The sequence below is a fragment of the Morus notabilis genome, unplaced genomic scaffold (assembly GCF_000414095.1).
Source record: "Morus notabilis unplaced genomic scaffold, ASM41409v2 Scaffold345, whole genome shotgun sequence".
NCBI classification, from domain to species: domain Eukaryota; kingdom Viridiplantae; phylum Streptophyta; class Magnoliopsida; order Rosales; family Moraceae; genus Morus; species Morus notabilis.
Window position 1 is genome coordinate 352,345 of NW_010356869.1, and position 22,036 is coordinate 374,380.

The window sequence follows — 22,036 nt, forward strand, 5'->3', positions numbered from 1 at the left end:
ATGTTTAAGAATGCTTCATTTACACCCTAATAATTATAATCTAAGGCCCAATTCACTTCGCGGATTTAAATTTTCAATTCGAGCTGAGATGTGATACTTTCTGAGTGCTTTTAACTGTAGCATAAAAAGTTATATCTGACATTTTCTGTGAACTTTTAGTTATATAAATTTATAACTGAAAAGTTAAATTAGTGAAATGAACAATGCCTAAATTTTACACAAAAATGTTTTAAAGGAAATTTATTCATCCTCTTTTTTTCACTTCTAATTATACCTATTATTTCACTTTTTTTTTTTTTTTACTAGAATCCATCATGTCAAAGTTAAGAACTCAAGTAATCAAAAATAGGATACAATATTGCTGTATAGTTTATATATTTGAAGGAAGAATATATATATATATATATATATATATATATATATTATATGGACACACATTTTGCATAAATAGACAGATTAATAAAAAAATAATAATAAATAGGCAAACCGTAAAAAAAAAAAAAGGATTATGAGCAATGATGGAGCTTCTTCGGGTGGGGGGGGGGGGCGCGGGAAGGGGGCCATCGCCCACCCTAATTTTTTTTTAATATAGTGATTTTAATTTTACTATAATAGGTATGTGTATAAATTAGTTTTATTTAATATAGTAATTTTAATTTTATTATAGTAGGTATGTGTATAAATTTGACTTTTTCTCTCCTCCTTTTCCTCCCTTAAATTAGTAGTTCTCTATATTTTATCAGTCAAACCAGATTTTAAAAATAAAAGGGTTATACATAAATGTCTACTAAGAACACTTTAAATATAAAAATGTCTACTATTTCGTTTAAAATATTAAAGTTAAGTAAGTCTATAAACATTAGTAGGCCTAGTGGCTTGTAACAAAATCTAACAATTTTTCTTCTCTTTTTTTTCATTTATAATCTTAATTTTTTTCACTTCTATTTCATTGTTTAATTTAGGAAAACTTTGCATTAGTGTACTTCAAAGTTCAAACGTAATCAGGTTATTACTCTGTTTTTTGTTGTTGTTATTACTAACTAAGTTATTTTAGTTGGATTTTATACTTAAATTGTAAAATAGAAACTATAATTTTCTATTAAAAAAAAGTTGGCTTAATGACATATATGTGTATAGTTTACTAGATTTATATAGTGTAGTTTATATGAGGTCTTAACATTTATTTTCAGTTTTGAATTACTATTCTTCGTTGCGAATTAACAATTAATGCATTTTTTAAAAGAAAAAAATATTCAAGATCAAACAATTTAGAGAAGATGGTCAATCATTTATTCCAAATTCCGAAAATTTAGTTCCCAATCATCTCAAAAAGGTTCAAAGAATGGAAATTGAAAAATTTAATATTGCCACTTTTCATATAACTAACAATGATATATTTTTCTACTTAGATACAATATTGATGTTTTCATGTCTCAATATGTCATGAATTAATTTAATAAATAAAAACTGTTATATACACACATATATATATATATACATGTTAGTATAATATTGATAAAAAACAATTTTTGGCCCCATTCTGGCTCCGTTACTGATTATGAGATTTTTAATATTTATTGCATTATGAGTTTGGTTCAAATTTTAACTTTAGTAAAGCCCTTTAAACAATTTTTCCTGCACTGTCTATGATTTCGTGGTGCATAAAAAACATAGATCCATCCCTCTTGTGCATTATTGTCTTAAACGCAAGTTTATTCTGTCATTATAACAGAATGCTTAAAGCATCACTAATCCAAATACTATTTTTGAAAAATTGAAGCCAAATACTATTAATCGCATGGTAGTTACAACTATTTACACATTGAAATTTTGTACAAGTAATATTTATGTCTTAGCAGTTATAGTTTATCATAGTACTGTTAAAAAGAAAATTATGCAGAATAATTTTACCGAAGCAAAATCGTTGGCAAATCTTCTTTTTAGTTAGTGTTTTTTTTTGTAGGAAAAAAAAAGTTTTCATAAATAGTTTGGCTCCGTTTATTTTATTGATTTAAATTTAAAATTTGAGTTTTATTACAGTAAAAAATTCTTAAAAATAATCACATTTAATTATTTTACTACAATAAAAAAATTTCACATAAAATTATATTTTAACTTAAATTAACAAACTAAACGAATTATTAATTGCGTGATTATCCCATTATAGACAGTAAAATAACGGGTCAAACAGACTGTCAAAGACAAAACAGCGCGAATATCGCAACTCGCGGGGCTCGGACCTCGGAGATGGAAGTGGCATTTTTGTAAATGTCTAAAATCATGCAACGTGGACCCCGCGATGGAACTACGTCAGTTAGTTATTGTCATTGCCGAGAAGTTTTTTTTTTTTCTTCTTCAACGTAAATTAAAATATCACGATCGGACATACAAAAAATAAAAAGAAAAAGTTTTTGCAACAATGTTGATGCTGGCTTCTTTTCCCGTTTGAGGCCTTAATGCAGTTTCAGTATAAAAAAAGGAAAAAAAAAAAAAACTAATGTTCCGTAGATAAGAAATACTAGTATTACTATGTCACTCTATTTATGACTTATTTGACAGATAAATTTTATTATCTTATTTTTTATTTAAATAATATAATATAATATTAATATATTAAATAATAAATAATAAATATAAATAATAACAGTGAAGGTTAGTATTTCTTAACGTCTAAATATTGGTGAATGCTACAATAACGGATTCCTTTTTATGTCACCGACAACGAAAATTTTAAGCCATTGGATAACAACTGAACTCTCATGATCTGTAATCGAACACAAAAATGTCACTGATTGCACTATAGAAAATTAATCAAAACCCCAAAAATTAAAAATTTAAAAAATAAGAAAAAAAAGAGGAGACGTATCTCCTCTATAGCATCTCCGGCGTTGGACGTTGTCGGCTACTGAAGATGAGTGGGGTCGACGAGTTTGCTATTCGCGATGGTCGTGCCGTCTCTGCCGAGATTTCAGTAACGATTATCGACGGAGAAGTTCGCGAAAATGGGGACGACGACGTTACGAAAATCACGCCAAATCGAGTTGTCCACCGACGAAGAGGTCGCCGTTTCGCCACCCTTGTCGCGATTCCAAACCAGAAGTTGGCGTCAGAGGAAGAGATCATGCGCCTGCGAGAGAAAGGTCACGACGGAGAGATCGCATACCCAGATCTGGAAATGTTCCGATGACCGGAAAGGTGGTTGGTTCCGGTGGGTTGCTACCTATTGCGGCAGAGCCACGATTCCCTTGCCTAGAGGGAGAGTGTCCCATGGCAGTCATCGATTACAACAGGGACGATGAAAGCGGTTTTTTTTTTTCCCCTCAAGTATCGTTCATTTTTTTTATAAGGAGATGTTTGGTTCATAAATTAAAATTATGTTATTATAATTATTTTTAATTTACGTGTATTTTTTATGAGAAAAAATATTATAATAAATTCTGAATCATAATTCAAATCATAATTTAAATTTTTCAACCAAACATTCTCTAAACGTGGTTGTTCCTATTTTTATTCCCATATAAATGCAATTTGAGACCAATGATTTTCAGTCTGATGGTTTAAAAAGAAAGGCGTGCGTAATCAATATAGTGTATACGCCTTACGGTACGTAGTCACCTCCCTAAATATTTCGCATAAAAAAAATGCAGAAATATGTGATTTATTAAGTAAAATAGAGGTTAAAATGAATCTGTTTGATTGATAAATTAAAATTATGAGATTAGAATTAGTTTTGATTTATAATAAAAAAAAGTTTTTGGATAACCGAATTTCCACCTAAGCAGCATTAAGTTACGAGTTTTTTTTTTTTTTTTTTTTTGTATCGCTGTAATAATAGTGTCATTTGGAGGATAGTACTGATTAATGTTGATTATTTTAATTTTCATGTTTTTGCAACGTCAAATTTCTTCTTGTAGTTGTGGCAATTAACAACAGATATATATATAATATTGCATTTTATAATTACTTGTGATAATATTGTAGTCATTACTGACATAATGACGGCATAAAAGAAAATAATTAAAGTAATGTTATGTTTAAATATTTTGGTCTCGTTCATTTCACTAATTTGAATTTAGAATTTGAGTTTTGCTACAGTAAAAAGCTCTCAGGAACAGTCACATTTAACTTTTTTGCTATAGTAAAAAACTCATACAAAATCACATCTCAACTCGAATTACAAACTCAAATCAGCGAAGTGAACGGGCCTTTTGTTTGTTAGTGCAATATTGAGAAGAAGAAGAAAAAGAAAAAAAAAAATTCCAAGTATGGTCTGGTAGAGCTTACTTCCCTAGACGCCGTGTATTTCCCCCCCCCCCTAAATCCCTTCTTTTGTACGCAGTAATAATGTTCACGTGACATAAATCATACACTACGCGACGAAACCTTCCTCGATCCGTAGCAAAAAGAAAACTATATGGCCTATATATATATATATATATGTATATATTGAAACATTTTTTATTTTGTAGAAAGATTCACCAAATCAGGACAATATCCAGCATATCCATAAAAGAAATAAAACAAAAATCAGAAACGATCTCCAAGCTGTATATTACTCCTCCACAGGCCTTAAAAAACACAACAATAATATGAATACGAGTTGAAGTTGATTGGAAATTTGGAGATGAAGCTGAGAAGAAATCCCATCTATAAAAAAAAAATTGTATTCTTACAGACCTCCAGTCTTCTTCTTCTTTTTTTTTTTTAATAAGTAATGGACATGAATTATAATTTACAAGTTTCGTTCACCTACTAACCGGACCGGGCTGGATACTGATCAGCACAATAATGGTCGATGACAATGATATATAAAAAATGTAGAATAATTGGATGATACATGGGAGATAATTACAAGTAATCCCATAAAAAACACTTTAAATCGATTATTAGTTTTTGGGACCATGTTGGAATTCGAGCGATTTTTAGGGAGAAAGAAGAAAATAGGCTAAGATTTGATATGGATTAAAATTAATAGGCTAATAGTTTACATAAGTTAATAAATAGGTCAAATTACTGTTTTCGTCCATAATTTATCTAGTTATGAACCATAACTTGATAAGTTATTCACGGTTTTTGTCCATAATTTGTCTGGCTATGAATCATAACTTGACAAATTTGTTCATAACTTATCTGGTTATGAACCCTATTAATTTCTATAATTAAAAATGGGTCTATATACTTTCTTAAGCTTTTTATATTGGTCTATTTTCTACTATTTTCCCGATCTTTAATTACCGACCAAACGATGCCTTATGTGCTAGCTGTTTTGTTTTCATTTACTCTAATTTTTTATAAGACTAATTAGTGTCACGTACTTGGGAGTAATTTTAAAGTTTCTATCCGCGTGTCGAAGTTTTGATTTTACTATATTAGTATTTTTTTTATAGTTTTCTAGTAATAAAGATTTTAATTGACTACATAATATTATATTTTCGATAATCAAATATTAGGGAAAAAATTGAAGGAATATTAAAGTATAAATAAAATATTATATTGTTTAGTATAGAGAAAATCAAGAGAAATATGATTGTAAAATTCATTTTCCCATTTCTTAATATTTTCAATTTGTAAAAATAAACAAACACAGAAAAATAATGTTGCAAGGAACACATGACACAATTATTTTTCTATTAGTTATACTCACGCACTCATTCGGCATAAGATGTAATATTATGAACAAAATAATATTTTAAAGGGTGACAAGAAAAATTTTCAATGAGAATGTACTTTAAAAGTATTATTAAACATGGGACAAATAAAATATTTTTTTTTTTTTATAAAGTAGATTTTTAAACATTCAGTAATAAAGAGAAAATTCTAAAACATAAATTCAAAGAAAAAAGTAGAAAAAAATGACTTAACAAGCCTCAAAACAGTTTTAACACATATGAAAAAGTAGAGGCCACAAAGGACTACACAAGGAGGGAAAAAAGAAAAATAACAACAACACCAACAACAACGATAGTAATAAAACATGAAATGAGTCACTAAATAATTCCAACAAAAGAAAAAAAGTAAAAGTCGCCAAATAAAAAAATAGAGAGGCAAAAGTTTTATGATATATACCTTAAAATTTTCCTTGGCAAACAAAAAAAAATAAAGAGAGAAATTATCTCTACATGAGAAGAAAAAACACAATTAAATATAAATGTATTTGAGAAAAATATTTTATTGTGATGATTAGTAAAAAAAAGTTTTTACGAAGGTCTCTCTAATAAAATAAAATGATTAGAAGAAAATAATTTAATTGGAGATACATTTGAAAATTGAAATAAATTATTTTAACAGGGATAAATTAAAAAAAATTTTAATTATAAGTATTTGAGATATATGATTTCAGGAAAAAGGAAAAAAAAAAAAAAACAAAAAAAGAAGAGAAAGACAAACTAAAAATAATTTGTCTTTTAAAAGGAAGATAATAAGACAAAATAAGAATGAGACAAAATAACTTAGATTAAAATTTTGATTATTGCTTAAAGGGAATTCCCTTTTATAATATAGTTATAGATATAACAAGTCTGTATTCCGCACTGCGGAGTATAATATTATATTATATGATAGTGGTATTTAAAATATATTTATCTATATACATGTATTATACAAGATTATATTATATGATAGATATAAAGTTTGTATAAACATATTTATACAGACATATATAGGATTATTATTTATAATATATATATACAGATTGTACAAAATAAAATATAACGCTGTTGTGATTTTTGAGTATTTCATTTCTTTCAGCTGCAAATATAAAAATGAGAAAATTGGTTGTAAGTATAAGTGTTAAGAAAAATAAAGATGTTTAAATTATATAATATGAAATAAATATTATAAAAATATTTATATTATCTTATTTTTGGACGTTTTACAGATTGTCTTGTTGTTCTTGATTCAGGGCTATAAAAATGGAATAATTTGTAGATATGTATTTAAATTAGTTGATAATATTTGTTGTGTTGAATGTGGCTTACCTTGTACCAGTTGATAAATAAGTAAAAAACATTATATACTAACTTAAGTCTCAATTACATCATAAACTTGAACTTTTGAGTTATTTCATGCCCTCGTGAAAAATTTTTGGATTCCGTCTTATAATGTTTCCTCACACAAACTTGTAGCTTATTTCCCGGCACATGTTAACAACAAAAATAAAACAATATTATAACCGTGAAAATTAAATTGTTGAATATAAAAAACTAAATTTTTTATAAAGAAAGACATTAAATTGTAGTAAGACTTAGAACAATGTATAAATAGCAAATGTTAGTCAATCAAATAAGAATAGTAGTGAATATCCAGGAGTGGATTGGATGGAAAAAAGAGTAAAACGCAGGGAAAACAAACAGAAAAGTACAAAATAAAATCATATACAGAACCTGAGAAGAACCTTAAGTAATTGGATACAAATCTAGCAATATCCACGGCTGCCATCTATATTATTAAGGAGTTTATGTCATATGTAAGAAAATTTAGTATATATTTGGTTCATGTTATATTCATTTGTTGTGAAAAATATATACCATAAGTAATTGAAACGAAATCTGACAATATACATGGCTACCAGCTACATTATTAAGGAGTTTATGCCATAAGTAAGAAAAAATAGTATAGCTTAGAATAGCAATATACAGTATTATACATATTCTAAGGAAAAGGAAAGATTTTAGTGTTCACTAAAAAAATCAGAAAGATATAAGTTAAAACCATAACTTTAGCTGAGAGTGGACTGGATGAAAAAAGAGGGAAACGCAAGGAAAACAAACATAAAAGTACAAAATAAAATCATCTACAGAACCCGTGAAGAAAAAACAGAGGAATAAATGATAGAGCAATATAAAAAAGAATAAGAATCAAACAGTTTGTGCAATATACCTAGTTACACTAATATATCATATACATAAATTAAATCAGTGTACAGGAAAAAATGCTTTATATTATACTGTAAATTGAGTAGAGATTATAAATATATGAAGAAACATTTAGGAAAACATAAGATTATATATAAATAGTTGGTTCAGGTTATAATCACTTATTGTCAAGAACATATACCTTAAGTAATTTGATACAAATTTAGCAATATATATGGCTGCCATCTATATTATTAAGGAGTTTATGCTATAAGTAAGAAAATTTAGTATACATTTGGTTCAGGCTATATTCATTTGTTGTGAAGAATATATACCATAAGTAATTGAAACAAAATCTGGCAATATACATGGCTACCAGCTACATTATTAAGGAGTTTATGCCATTAGTAAGAAAAATTAGTATAGCTTAGAATAGCAATATACAATATTATACATATACTAAGGAAAATGAAAGATTTCAGTGTTCACTAAAAAAAGCAGAAAGAAATAAATTAAAATCATAACATTTAAAGTTATAGTAAAAGTAAAACAAAAGACAAAATAAAATATATTAGCATAACTCTAAAATAATAAGGGCAACATCAATGATAGCCATATCTGTAATAACAATTACTCGGCACATGTTAACAACAAATGATATATAACATCATCATAACTGGAGAAGAATAAAATGTTTGGATATAAGAAACTGAGTTTTTGATAAATGAAGGCATTATATTGTAATAAGATTTAGAACGTTGTGAAAATTTCAAATGTCAATTAATAAATTAAGAATAGCAGTAAATGACTAAAAATACAATGAAGAAAAAAAAGAGTAAACTGCAGAGGAAACAAACGAGAATGTACAAAATAGTATAATAGATAAAAGTAGTTTTTATAAATACAAATATATAGTAAAACTAAAACAAAAGACAAATTAAAATATATTGGCATAAGTCCAAAATAATAAGGGCAACATCAATAATAGCCATATCTGTAATAACAATTACCCAACACATATTAACAACAAATGAAATATAACATCCTCATAACCAGAAGAGAATAAAATATTTGGATATAAAAAACCAAATTTTTGATAAAGAAAGACATTATATTTTAATAAGATTTAGAAAACTTTGTAAATATAAAATATCAGTTAATCAAATTAGAATAGTAGTAAATGACCGAGAGTACAGTAGAGAAGAAAAAAAGTAAAGTACAGGATAAAATATTTCATATAACGAACAAACATAACATTATAAATTAATATTCTAAAACAAATCAACCAAAGTAAATTAAAAAAGTGAATACCTGATTCAACGAACCACGGGCAAAAGGATAAATCAAAGAAAGCAACCAAAATTACTGAGCAGCAAAAATAGAGCAAAGGAATATAAAGGAGGCGGTAAGGTTAGTAGAAATGGCTAGTATCATTATGGTCTTTAAACATTGAGAAAGCAGAGAGAATAGAACATGATAGATAATATTAGCTGAAAGATGAAGACAAAGAAAGAGTACAAAATTAACATACAATATATATACAGAAATTTACTAATGTTTTGCTTAATCTCGGGTACAAATCCCTGCAAACATAAAGTAATAGAAGTAATGATTAATTAACAACAGCCGTCACATTGTATGAAGACCACCGCAAAATGTAACTAATAAATAACAGACAGTTATATTTTGGATACACATTATACAAAACGAAAAGATAAAAAATACACGTGTCAGAGTAAAAGATTAGCATAAATATTATTACATTTAGATCACGACAAATATTAGAGATTTGTTCAAATTCAGATATGATATTTAAAAAAATATGAAGAAATCAAAATATAGTAAATAAAAATAGGAACGAAAAAAATAAATAACATGGGTTAAAAAATTGAAATTATGAAAAAAAAACAAAGTAAAATTTTTTTCGCAAATATAATGGCCGAATAACAAATAAATTAAAAAACATAAACAAAACAACAAAACCCAAAATACCCACAAAAATCATAAAAAGAAAACTGGGAAAAACGACTGTAAAAATGAACGGAAAATCGACAGCCAGAAAATCAACAAAGCTAAAACAAACAGTGGAATATAATAAAGTGTAAAAACATAGATCTGAATTAAACGACCAAACAACCAAAAAAAAAAGTGGACAAGAACATAGATCTGAAACAAATGACCAAATCTATGAAATCCAAACAAAAATAATCAACCAAACCAAAGACGAAGATAACAAATGGCGCAAGGAAAGAGAATAGGACCATGCATATACAACCAAAGAAAAATAAGAAAATAAAACATAAAACATCCAAAAATATATATGCAAAAAGAAAGAAGATGAAAAACGAATAAATCTGGTCCATAAATGAAAAAAAGAATCTAGAAGGTTGCAGAAAGAAGAAATATGAGAAACAATTAAATCTTGCCCAAAAATGGAGAGATTTAGAAGGTTGCAGAAGGAAACAAACGGAAGGGAGAAAAGTAGATCCATAAACAAAAAAAAAAGAAACACAGATCTAGAAGATTGTAGAAACCAACGAACGAAAAAGAAAAAAAAGCCATTCAATCTAAGTGCACAAAAAGAAAAACAAATCTAGAAGGTTGCAGAAGAAAACAAACGGAAGAAAGAAATGTTGCTGCAGAAACAAAGAAATAAAAACACATATGAAAAAGGTAAAATCGTAGAAACCAACAAACGAAAAAGAAAAAAAAACTCAATCTGAGTGAAAAAAAGAGGTCTAGAAGGTTGCAGAACAAAACAAACGAAAGAGACAAATAACTGCAGAAAGAAGGGAAGAAAAACAATTCAAAAAGCAACAAACGAAAAAAGGTAAAATAAAACACTCATTATGAGTGTAAATGACCAAAACTGTAAGAACAAACAAAAACAAAAAAAGTTGAACTAAAGCGCAATATAGTAACTTTACATTCAAAAGGACATAACAAGAATAAAAATTCAACAGAAGAAAAAAACAAGGGTAAAACGGAAAAGACACTGTTCATTGCACTGTAGCATGAACAGTGAATCCGTCATTTCCTTTAGTATATGTATAATGTAGATGTACAGTACACCGAGTGTATCACATTATATTGTTTATGTGGTACATTTGTTTAATGAGGATGTATCATTTAGATATTTTGTGTATGTTAATTTTTTACTTTTATTTTTCTCTTTCCTAATAGGTATTTACATTGATTATTGAGTCAAAAACACTTATTATTCTACCCAATTTCTTTATTTTAATGACTTAACTTTAAATTATTATTTTTATTCCTAAAATACAATAATCAATATTCTCTGAATTTCCCTTGCTATTCCATCGGCTGAGGAAAAAAAAAAAGCTTGATTATAAATTTTTATTTTATTTTTTTAATATGATATTGAGGATATTGAGACTCCAAGTACATGAATATATTTTTAATATTATATTGCCTATTTATATTTTTTGTTAAACTCAATTGTTGAGTTAAATATAGTTTCATGTTTCTTTCCCATTTGGATTGCTTTTTTTTTTTTTATGTGCTCAATTTGGAACGAAATGGACAAGCAAGAGCAATAGTTCATGAAAGATTGAATTCAAAATGTATATGAATATATTTAACTCAAAATAAGGAATGTATAAAAAGTAGAAGTATTATAATATATATATATATATATATATATGTTAGCAACTTAAGTTAAAAAAAAAGAAGAAGAAAGTTCAGCCGATTGAATAGTAAGGGATGTTCAGAAAAATTTGATTATTGTATTTTAGGAAAACAAATAATAATTTAAAGTTAAGTCATTAAAATAAAGAAATTGGGTAGAATAATGAGCGCTTTTAACTCAATAATTCATGCAAATACATATTAAGAAAGAGAAAAATAAAAAAAAAACTGACATAGACAAAATGTTTTAAATAGTACAATCTTATTAAATGGGCGTAGCACATAAATAATATAACGTGGTACACCCGGTGTATTGAATAATTCCTCCGTTCGAGGGACCTATATATAAGATATTCTATTGCATATACAAATTATCAAATGATCTTCACAAGTTTCCAGCAAAATGCATGTAGTGTACCGTGACCAAAAAAAACCTTCGGCATTTTTAGAGGGAAAGATATATAATTAATTTACAGTTACCAAATTATAATGTCTGGGGAGAATTTTCGTTTGAACAATCCAAAATGAAGAAAGCGTTGAGACGTAACATTAACACAATGTGGAAATTATTGAAAAATAATTTAGTTCGTTCATATATAATTAACACTTGTGCCACTAGTCAAGTCCGTCAACGTCCCTTTCGAGAAAAAAAAAAAAAGGAGTCCATCAATGTCAAAGCTAGCTAGGTGGCGAAAAGGTTGACCAAGACTTTTTTTTTTTTTTTTTTTTTTTAATAATTTCATTTCTCTGGCTAATGTAATAACCACGTATAACTCTTTTATTAACTTTTTTATTTGTTCAAGGATTATTAGCTGCTGATCATTTATCCCTTCTACGTATGTGTTTGGATTGAAGAATTTGTCACGCAATAATTGTGGCTTTTCGGCCATCCGATGGGGGAAAAAAAAAAAAGATATGCAATTCGATCAAAACAAACAAAATTAGGTTTTGATCAGTATCACAAATTCACAACAATTTTTTTTTTTTTTTTTTTAATTTCAGTTTTGTACTCGAACAGTATTGTAAGGTTTCTTCAATTAGTTTTTTTTTTTAAGAATTATTATAAGGGTTCTCATGCAGAAAAAAATTAAATATTAATATAACAAGTTGCATTGTGTATGCAGAAAATTATGTCAAAAATAGTACGTTAAATAATAAACAATCAAGCATACATGACAAACAAGGACTACTAAGAGAAGCCCACATGTATCATGTGGGATATTAAACTAAATTGATGTTTTCTATATAAAAACTGGGATTCCTTGAGGGACCAAACTACCAACCGCTACTTTTCTATTTTATATGTAATAAAAGTTTTGTATTAATAATCTTCTCTTCTTCTTCTTCATGGTTTATTGCTGACACCTTGACCTCTTCTTGGCCAACCTCTCCAATGGCTCTTTCTCTCTCTAACTCGGCCATTCTCTTCACAAAATCCCCAAAAGCTTTCAATAATATTATTATCAACCCACCTCAAACTCATTATCTAACATCATTATTTCCGCGCCAAAAATCTCAATCTCGATCAGAGTTACGAGTCCTTTACAGAACCGATCACTCGTTAACAAAACTAGAAGAAGAAGAAGTACAAGCGGTAGACCGGCAGTCGGAACGGCGCCGTTTGGCCGACGTGTGGAGCGAGATCCACGGCCAGGACGAGTGGGTGGGCCTACTGGACCCAATGGACCCACTCCTCCGCTCCGAGCTTATCCGGTACGGCGAGATGGCCCAGGCCTGCTACGACGCCTTCGACTTCGACCCATTCTCCAAGTACTGCGGTAGCTGCCGGTTCATCCGCCGCAAGTTCTTCGAGTCCCTCGAGATGAGCTCCACCCACCAAAACTACGACGTTTCCCGCTACCTCTACGCGACCTCCAACATCAACCTCGCCAACTTCTTCAAGAAGTCCCGCTGGCCAAAAGTCTGGAGCAAGAACGCCAACTGGATCGGATACGTCGCCGTTTCGAGCGACGAAGCTTCTAGAACTTTGGGCCGCCGAGACATCACCGTCGCCTGGAGAGGAACCGTCACCCACCTGGAATGGATCTCCGACTTAATGGACTTCCTCAGGCCCATATCCGCCAACAGAATCCCCTGCCCCGATTCGAACGTCAAAGCCGAATCCGGGTTTCTCGATCTCTACACCAACAAAGACGAAACCTGCCGGTTCTGCAAATACTCGGCGAGGGAACAGATCCTCACGGAGGTGAAGCGGTTGATGGAGATTTACTCCGGAGAGGAATTGAGCATCACGATAACCGGGCACAGTCTCGGAGCAGCGCTGGCGATTCTGAGCGCGTACGACATCGCGGAGACGGGACTGAACGTGGCGGCGGACGGGCGGGTCGTTCCGGTTTCGGTTTTCTCGTTTTCGGGTCCTCGGGTCGGGAATTCGCGGTTTAAAGAGAGGTTGGAGTGGCTGGGGGTGAAGGTTCTGAGAGTGGTGAACGCTCACGATGTGGTGCCGAAGTCGCCGGGGCTGGTTTTCAACGAGTGCGCGCCGGCGATGCTGATGAAGATGGCGGAGGGATTGCCGTGGAGTTATTCGCACGTGGGAGTGGGGCTGGAGTTGGATCACTGTAACTCGCCGTTCTTGAAGCCCACGAAGGACCTTGTTTGTACGCATAATTTGGAGGCTCTCTTACACTTGCTTGACGGGTCAGTAATACTAACTAGCATAGTATTATCCTTTTTTTTTTGTTATAATTGTTTTTTTTTTTTTTTTTTTTTTTTAATTCTGATTGAAAATTTAGCAAGTTCATAAAATTTAATAGTTTTTAGAGTTTTAAGAACAACACACAGTTTAAAGCTTAAACTAGATGGAGAAAGATTTCAGAGTGAACATTGAAAGGATCAAATTGAAGTTTTCTACATATTGATGAACATGCGTCTTGGTGTTGCGTTCAGTCCTGGGGCCCACGTAAAAATATTAAGTATTAGATCATATTAGATGTATAGATAGGAAAAAGATTATATGCGCTGGAAGATAATAAAATATTTATCGATCTTGAGATTATATACGTCTATTGTCCACCTTTTTTCTGGGTAACAACTTCCTCTAAAAAAAAAAAAAAATAGTAATGAGCTAATTCTCGAGAAAGATGAGCGTGACGCATAGTGTCGTTTCTTGAAGGAAATAATGGAGTCTGGTAAGATTTATATTTATTTTATTTTTTGTCTATATATATACGTGGACTGTGTTAAAATAACAAGCCCTTTGATCCTCGCTTAGTGGTATTGTGGTCCCCTATGATGTTTATAAAATGTGAAGCCGCGACCCAAAGTACTCTGAACAGTTGTCGTTTTTGAAAAAAAAAAAAAAAAACAGAAGAAAATCTTAGAAGGCACTCGAAACTGGATTAATTTGTTGTCAATTAGTACGAAAAGTATCCTCGAGGATTTTCTTTGTTTTTTTAATATCCATCCGATTTCTTTTATTTTTTTATAAGGAAAAACTCGATCATATATATGCGCTGGGTACGTACTATACACCCAATGAAGTTTGCTCACATGATTTGAGTCTAATTTATACATAAAAATTAAGATAGTATATGTGAATAATTAGTGTTTGGTACGAGGATTCGTGCTATGGTTCGAATTAATAGTTCGTGACTAATTATAATATTTTTTCTCACAAAAAACACACGTAAATTAAAAATAATTCTGAATCTGTGAGCCAAACGTCCATTAAGATTCATAACTAGTAGTTCCAAGCCTAATATTTTACAGGAAAATAGGCCAATATGAAAAGCTTAAGAAAGTATATAGGTCAATTTTTAGTTATAGAAATTAATATGCCATAACTTGTCAAGTTATGGTTCATAACCAGATAAATTATGGACAAACTTATTAAGTTATGGTTCATAACCAGACAAGTTATGAACAATTATAGACAATAACTTGTCAAGTTATGGTTCATAACCAGACAAGTTATGGATGAAAACAATAATTTGGCCTATTTATTAACTTATGTAAACTATTAGCCTATTAATTTTAATTCATTTCAAGTCTTAGCCTATTTCTCTCTTTTTCCCTATTTTACACTACAAAAATTGACCACTTGAATGACATCCCAATACTTCCCTTTCTTAACTCTTAAATATAATCTAAATCCATCTAAAGTAAACTCTATTGACGGTATTAGTATATGCTATATATGAACGCAACTTGGTGGAAAGTGTCATAGCTTCTTCCTTCAAGACAACAATTAACAATTTGCACTTATAAATGGAATAAATGCAGTTTGTATTTGCATCTGAAAGACATGTATGGATGAAGTTCATATTTGCATTTTTAACTCGTTTTCCCATGCACGTTTGAATGTAAAGCCTTTTCTAATTCATTGACAATGCAATTGGAATAATATTATATATAATGTAATACGTATAATAATCGTGGCGTGTAAACATGAGTGAACACATATATAACCGTTTTACAATCGGCAAAACATTAATTTACATCTAACTTTAACGCAAATTGTCATTGATTAGTTTAGTACTTGAAGATTCAATTCAGCAATTAATTCGAGATTATAGCTATATGATGATATTAAACTGATGGTTGGCTATTATATTTATTATTTATATGCAGTTACCACGGAAAAGGACATAGATTTGTGCTGGCAAGTGGAAGAGACCCAGCCCTAGTGAACAAAGCCTCTGATTTCTTGAAAGAGCATTACTTGGTCCCACCTTACTGGAGGCAAAACGAGAATAAGGGTATGGTGAGACACAAGGATGGCCGTTGGATTCAGCCCGAACGTCCCAAACTCGATGATCATCCTGATGATATTCACCGACATCTCAAGCAAATTGGCCTTGCTTCTGATCACGACCACGCATGATTAATTAATTTGTCACACCAAATAATTAACAACCTCCTAATTATCATTTGGTTGTTTTTCTCCACGCATGTAATATATGTTCTGTAAATCTCTACGTACTTATAATATCTAATAAGATAAAGCGTTTATACGAGGACTTTCAAGTTTCATATATCTATTTGTAACATATAATATAGTTAGGCTTTTCTAATTAGTCTGTCCAAGATTATAAATGGTTTCTTTTCTCTCTCTCTCTTTCTTTTTTTGCTCAGAGATTATAAATGATATATAATTGCTTATAAGTTATAATTAGCGAGAACGTTTGAAATAACCACTAAAATAACTCGTCGTCAAAGCTCGATTTTGTCATACGTGAAGTTATATGTATTACTATAATTAAAGGGATGGTGATAAATCTGTTTCAGGAGTATACATATGGATTAAGTAAAGTTATTACGAGTTATATATTTGAATGAGAATGACCTTTTATTAGGTTTAAAATTTCAAAGTCAAACCTTGAGCCAAAAAAAAAAAAAAATCAAAGTCAAACCATGGAGTTCAATAAATAAAATTTTGCGGACATATAACTCAATATAAAAAAATAAAAAAAACAAATCATTAACTATGGATTAATGTTTCTATTCTAATATCCTGATTCTTCATGAGCATTTAGCAAGAATTCAAACTAAAGAAATGATGTTTTCCAATAAAAAAAGAAAAAAAATTAAATAGTATAAATTATACTGTATACACTTTTTAAAAAGAGTGAAGTTCATTGCCATTAATTCGACTCCAGTGACTTCCATAATGATATTCAAATTTATTAATCCTACTAGTGTGGGGAGGTGCCTACGGCACTTCTATACTATTTATTGTAAGAGGAAAATAAATGTAAGATTTGAGCTCTAATTATTGTTTAGAAGTATAATAAATTAGAAATCAATTCACTTTTTTCGTTTCTCTTACTTTTAATGTTATGAACAAAAAACTATATAAATGTTGTTACTATATGCGAAGTTGATGAGGATGAAAATTAAGATAGAAATTATGCATAATAAGTATCTAGTTTTCAGATGAAACTTTTAAATATGATTAACAATATATCAATTGAAAGAAAAAAAAAAAAACTATTTCTAAGTATTTGTCGTTAGGAAAATATCTAGAACTGATTATACTGATTTAACATATAATTTGCTTTCAACTTAAACATATATAGTATTTGCATTTTCAAGTATAGGGATGCAACCATGGCTAAATATAACTAATCTATAATTAATTTTTCAAATGGTGATTGTTTGGTTGGGAGATTTATTCCCTGATTCGAATCATGATTCGTAGTTCGTTACAATATTTACTCACGTAAATTGAAAATGATTCTAATCACATGGTTCTAATTTATGAACTAAACGTCTCCACTCAATACACTTACCTTGATTATGAAAAAGTAAAAACTTTAAGGTCCACCTACAACATACATAATTTTGAAAGTCTAAGCAAGAAAAGAAAATTAATTTAGGGAAAAAAATCAGAAATACCATTTAAAATGATAAAGAAATATTATTTACGTCACTCCACTAAAAAATAAATAATTACTATTTAATTAATAAAGATAAAATAATAAGTATGATGACAACCAATTATTTAGAATGATACGAATAATATACTCAGACAATACTATGGTAAACCATGTAATTTTCTCATTATCAAAGTAGGCGTTTGAAAATTGCAATCCAATAGTGTTCCATTTCGGAAAAAAAAAAAAAAAAACCGATAGCGTTGAAATTTTGAAACGGACGACGTGAGTGTATGTCGTACAGAAGTGGGTACTAGTTTCAATTCAAACGACAAAGCGTATGAAGGAGAAGTTGGACCATACTTGACCCAGGCCCAATTTTGTTACGTGGGTGAAGGGCCCTAAAACGAAGCCCTAGCTTCAAGAGCCGCCCTCGTTGTTCCGGTCGTCTCCATTTCTCCTACCTCCAATCTCTCTCTCTCTCTCTACTGCTACTCTAGAGCTCTCCCCGCCTCTTTCTCTTAGTCTCTATCTTCCTCAACGTTTCTCTCCACCTCTCTCTCCCTCTCCCTGGAACTCCGGCCGCCGTCAAGATCAAGGTGAGTTCTGACTCTGAACTTTTTTTTTTTTTAGATTTTTTTTGCTGATAATCTCAGGTATCTCTCTCTCTCTACTGCTACTCTAGAGCTCTCCCCGCCTCTTTCTCTTAGTCTCTATCTCAGTTTTGGGCAATTTACTGTAAGAGTTTTTATTTTTTTCCCCTCATTGTTGTTCTTCTGGATTGTATAATCTGATTATAGTTTTTGAGATTTTTTTTTTTTTGGCTGATAATCTGATTATATATATATTTGCTGATAATCTGATTCTAGTTGTCGGTTATGGATTGGTATTTTTAGTTCTTGAATTCCAAAGTAGATTATACATACTGATTTTAATATCTTTGTCTGTTCTGTTTGCGAGTTATCTGTGTGTGTGTGCAGGACCCTAGAAAAATTAATGCGAGACTCTCATTTAAGTGCTTCATAGTGTTTTCTGGTTGGGTTAAAATTATATGAAAATAGTTTTATTTGATTTTGATTTTGTAGAGGAGGCATTGTATTTGCAAAAGATGGCTTTAATATCCCAAAATGTTAGCCGTAAGGCTAAAAGGGATGATGCTGATGAGCCTTCTCATCTGCAAAAGAGTGGAGATGTTGATGAGGGAAAAGAATCTGAACTTGATAGTTTGAGGGTCAAGAAGAGAAAGAAGGCACAGAAGGAACAGGATGAGAAATTAGTTCTTGAGCAGGAAAGGGAAATGAAGACACTGGAGAACGTTTTATTTGGATCACTTCATTCCCCGATTTTATTCGGTAAGGATGACGAGGATGAATCCCAAAATGGGTTTGACAAAGACTCTGCTTTGTGCTTTGTGGACCGTTCTGCGAATACTGCCTTATCAGTTTATGAAGATGGGAAAGAATTGTTGGAGGAAACTGAGGACGAGGAAGAAAAGAAGCTAAGGAAGCCCGTCTGGGTTGATGAGGAAGAGGAAAAGGCCAGGATAAATATTGCCAAGGTTAACAGACTAAGGAAGCTGAGGAAGGAAGAGGATGAGAGCTTAATTTCTGGTTCGGAGTATGTCTCGAGATTGAGGGCTCAACATGCTAAGCTTAACCCAGGCACGGAATGGGCTCGACTTGACTCGGGAATAAGAGGTGATAGGTATTCTGATGACGAGGCATCAGATGAAGAAATTGGGGCAGTATTAGCCCGTGGTTATAAGGATGTTGAGGCCGTTGATAATCTCCTCAGAACAAATGAGGACCTTGTTGTTAAAAGCAGGGCAAAGCTACTGCCTGGACATCTTGAATACTCGGCACTTGTAGATGCAAATGCGCAGGAGCCATCTAATGCTACGATAAATTCTGTTCAGTTTCATAGAAATGCCCAGCTGCTACTTACTGCTGGATTAGATAAAAGGCTTAAATTTTTTCAGATAGATGGCAAGCGGAATACCAAAATACAAAGCATCTTCCTTGAAGATTTTCCTGTTCTCAAAGCTTCTTTCTTGCCTGACGGGTCTCAGGTCATTATAGCAGGAAGGAGGAAGTTTTTCTATGCCTTTGATTTAGTGAAAGCAAAAGTTGATAAAATAGGCCCACTAGTAGGAAGGGAGGAAAAAAGCTTGGAGTCTTTTGAAGTCTCCCCCGATTCTAGCACCATCGCATTTGTGGGAAATGAAGGCTATATCTTGTTGGTTTCTTCTAAAACGAAAGAACTGATTGGGACGCTAAAGATGAACGGAACTGTTCGCTCTTTAGCCTTTGCTGATGATGGCAAGCAGTTACTGAGCTCCGGAGGGGATGGGCAGGTTTATCACTGGGATCTGAGAACAAGGACTTGCTTACATAAAGGGGTTGATGAAGGTTGTATAAATGGCACGTCTTTGTGCACATCCCCAGATGGAACATTGTTTGCAGCTGGTTCAGAGAGTGGGATTGTGAATGTTTATAACCGAGATGACTTCTTAGGGGGCAAGAGAAAGCCTTTGAAGACCATTGAGAATCTCACCACTAGAGTGAACTTTATGAAGTTCAACAACGATGCTCAAGTTTTGGCTGTTTGTTCGCACATGAAGAAGGACAGCTTAAAGCTAATACATGTTCCATCTTTTACTGTATTCTCGAACTGGCCGCCACGCAATCGACACCTAAGTTATCCCCGCTGCTTGGATTTTAGTCCTGGTGGAGGTTTCATGGCCGTTGGTAATGCTGCTGGGAAAGTGCTGTTGTACAAGTTGCATCATTATGAGCATGCATAGAAAGGATTTGAATACTGGCACTATCCAATGGTTTGCCTCTCTAGCCTGGCAACAATTTTGAGGCATCATTTGCCTGGCTCCATGATGATTCATATGTAAGATCTTTCCTTGGACGATCTTAACTTATATTGGTTGTAGCGAAGAACCAAATTGTCGTTGCCACAAAAAGTTTTTTCTGTTAGAGTTGGTCCTGTAATCTGAGTTTATATATTTATTTTCTCTGTAATCGGGGTATGAAATTTTTGCGTAATAACAGATTTTGACATTGAAAACTTTTGGTGACTTCCCCTTCCTGTAGTGTTTCTTCATGTACGTCGCACCTCCAATTGGATAGTATGTCCTAATTTTCAATTTGTTCGGAATTATTCAAATTGTGTACGCAAAACGGCATGTCGTTTCATCCTCACGGTTGACAACATGCTGCAAATTTTATTTTATATAAATCAATGTTTTATGTCGGGTAAAAAGTATCTACATTGTAAACGATATGTTGTTTGTCACCATTGACCAACAAATACAGGATGATGTTTTCAGTTTTCACTAATTGGGGCGGCAGCAAAATTTTCAAACGATACATGTCGTTAACAAAAAAGACGACAAAATTGTGAGTTTAGTTACTGATTATCAGGTTGTTGTCGTTTTCTTCCTTTTATACTCTGAGGTTATTGTCGTTTATCAGCGTGATAATGCCATGTCTTTTTTCATTTTGTGCAAATTCATAATCAAGTCTCAAGACCAAAACCTTCTTATTATGCGTTTAAAGAGACCGTACATGGTACATCTATTACTCGCATGCTCTGAAATTGAATAAACAATTATTTAACATATCTCGGAGTAACATCTCCTATAATGACCAAAATGGGTGAGAGAAAAGGGAAGAAGATTTATGAAAAGAAACACCCGTTTGTCCGCCAGAGAATTGTTGAAGGAAGATTAGAACCCATATGTCCGACTGACCGCAATGCCGAAAAGTGTAGAATAAAAACCTCAAGATTTATCCATTGTCATGTCAGCTCTTCGGTGACCCGTAACTCCTTCAGATGTATCTTTCATCAGCCACCATTTTGAATTATGTAGACCTGTTCAATTTTGTTTAGTCTGATTACTAACAAAGTAAAACAAGCATAAATCATCACGATGTGGAATTTCTCTACTTGGACAAAATGGGAAAAAACTGCAGCTAACAACATGATCGTAATAATACTTCATGAGATGGGATTGACTTGTTGAACTACAAGAAGTATTTTGTGAAGCGTGATTATTTTGCATAAATATTTTGGTTATAGCGTCAAAAAGAGAATCTGACTGTACACACCTTGGTAGGTTGACACCAGATTGGTTAAACAAGATCACAGCTAGACCCCTGCTGCAGCTTTAACCTCAGAATCCGTCTTTCC

At 31.5% G+C, this 22,036-nt stretch overlaps 3 protein-coding genes across 3 annotated transcripts in view; 2 read left to right on the plus strand and 1 right to left on the minus strand.

Moving 5' to 3' along the window:
• Window positions 1–12,795: 12,795 nt before the first annotated feature.
• Window positions 12,796–16,480, plus strand: LOC21395771 (phospholipase A1-Igamma1, chloroplastic). Its single transcript, XM_010088831.2, has 2 exons — window positions 12,796–14,159; window positions 16,092–16,480. Exons 1-2 carry the CDS (start codon window positions 12,895–12,897, stop codon window positions 16,342–16,344), a joined length of 1,518 nt encoding a protein of 505 aa, XP_010087133.1. The 5' UTR covers window positions 12,796–12,894; the 3' UTR covers window positions 16,345–16,480.
• Window positions 16,481–18,281: 1,801 nt separating this feature from the next.
• Window positions 18,282–21,094, plus strand: LOC21395772 (U3 small nucleolar RNA-associated protein 18 homolog). Its single transcript, XM_010088832.2, has 2 exons — window positions 18,282–18,435; window positions 18,922–21,094. Exon 2 carries the CDS (start codon window positions 18,945–18,947, stop codon window positions 20,637–20,639), a length of 1,695 nt encoding a protein of 564 aa, XP_010087134.1. The 5' UTR covers window positions 18,282–18,435; window positions 18,922–18,944; the 3' UTR covers window positions 20,640–21,094.
• Window positions 21,095–21,363: 269 nt separating this feature from the next.
• The window catches only part of LOC21395773 (glutathione reductase, chloroplastic), a 4,199-nt gene continuing 3,526 nt past the window's right edge, over window positions 21,364–22,036 (minus strand). Inside the window, exons 10-11 of the mRNA XM_010088833.2 lie at window positions 21,955–22,036; window positions 21,364–21,718 (exon numbers count right to left, since the gene is read on the minus strand). Of these exons, the coding sequence (XP_010087135.2) occupies window positions 21,995–22,036 (42 nt within the window). The 3' untranslated portion in view covers window positions 21,364–21,718; window positions 21,955–21,994. The remainder of the gene's footprint in view (window positions 21,719–21,954) is intronic.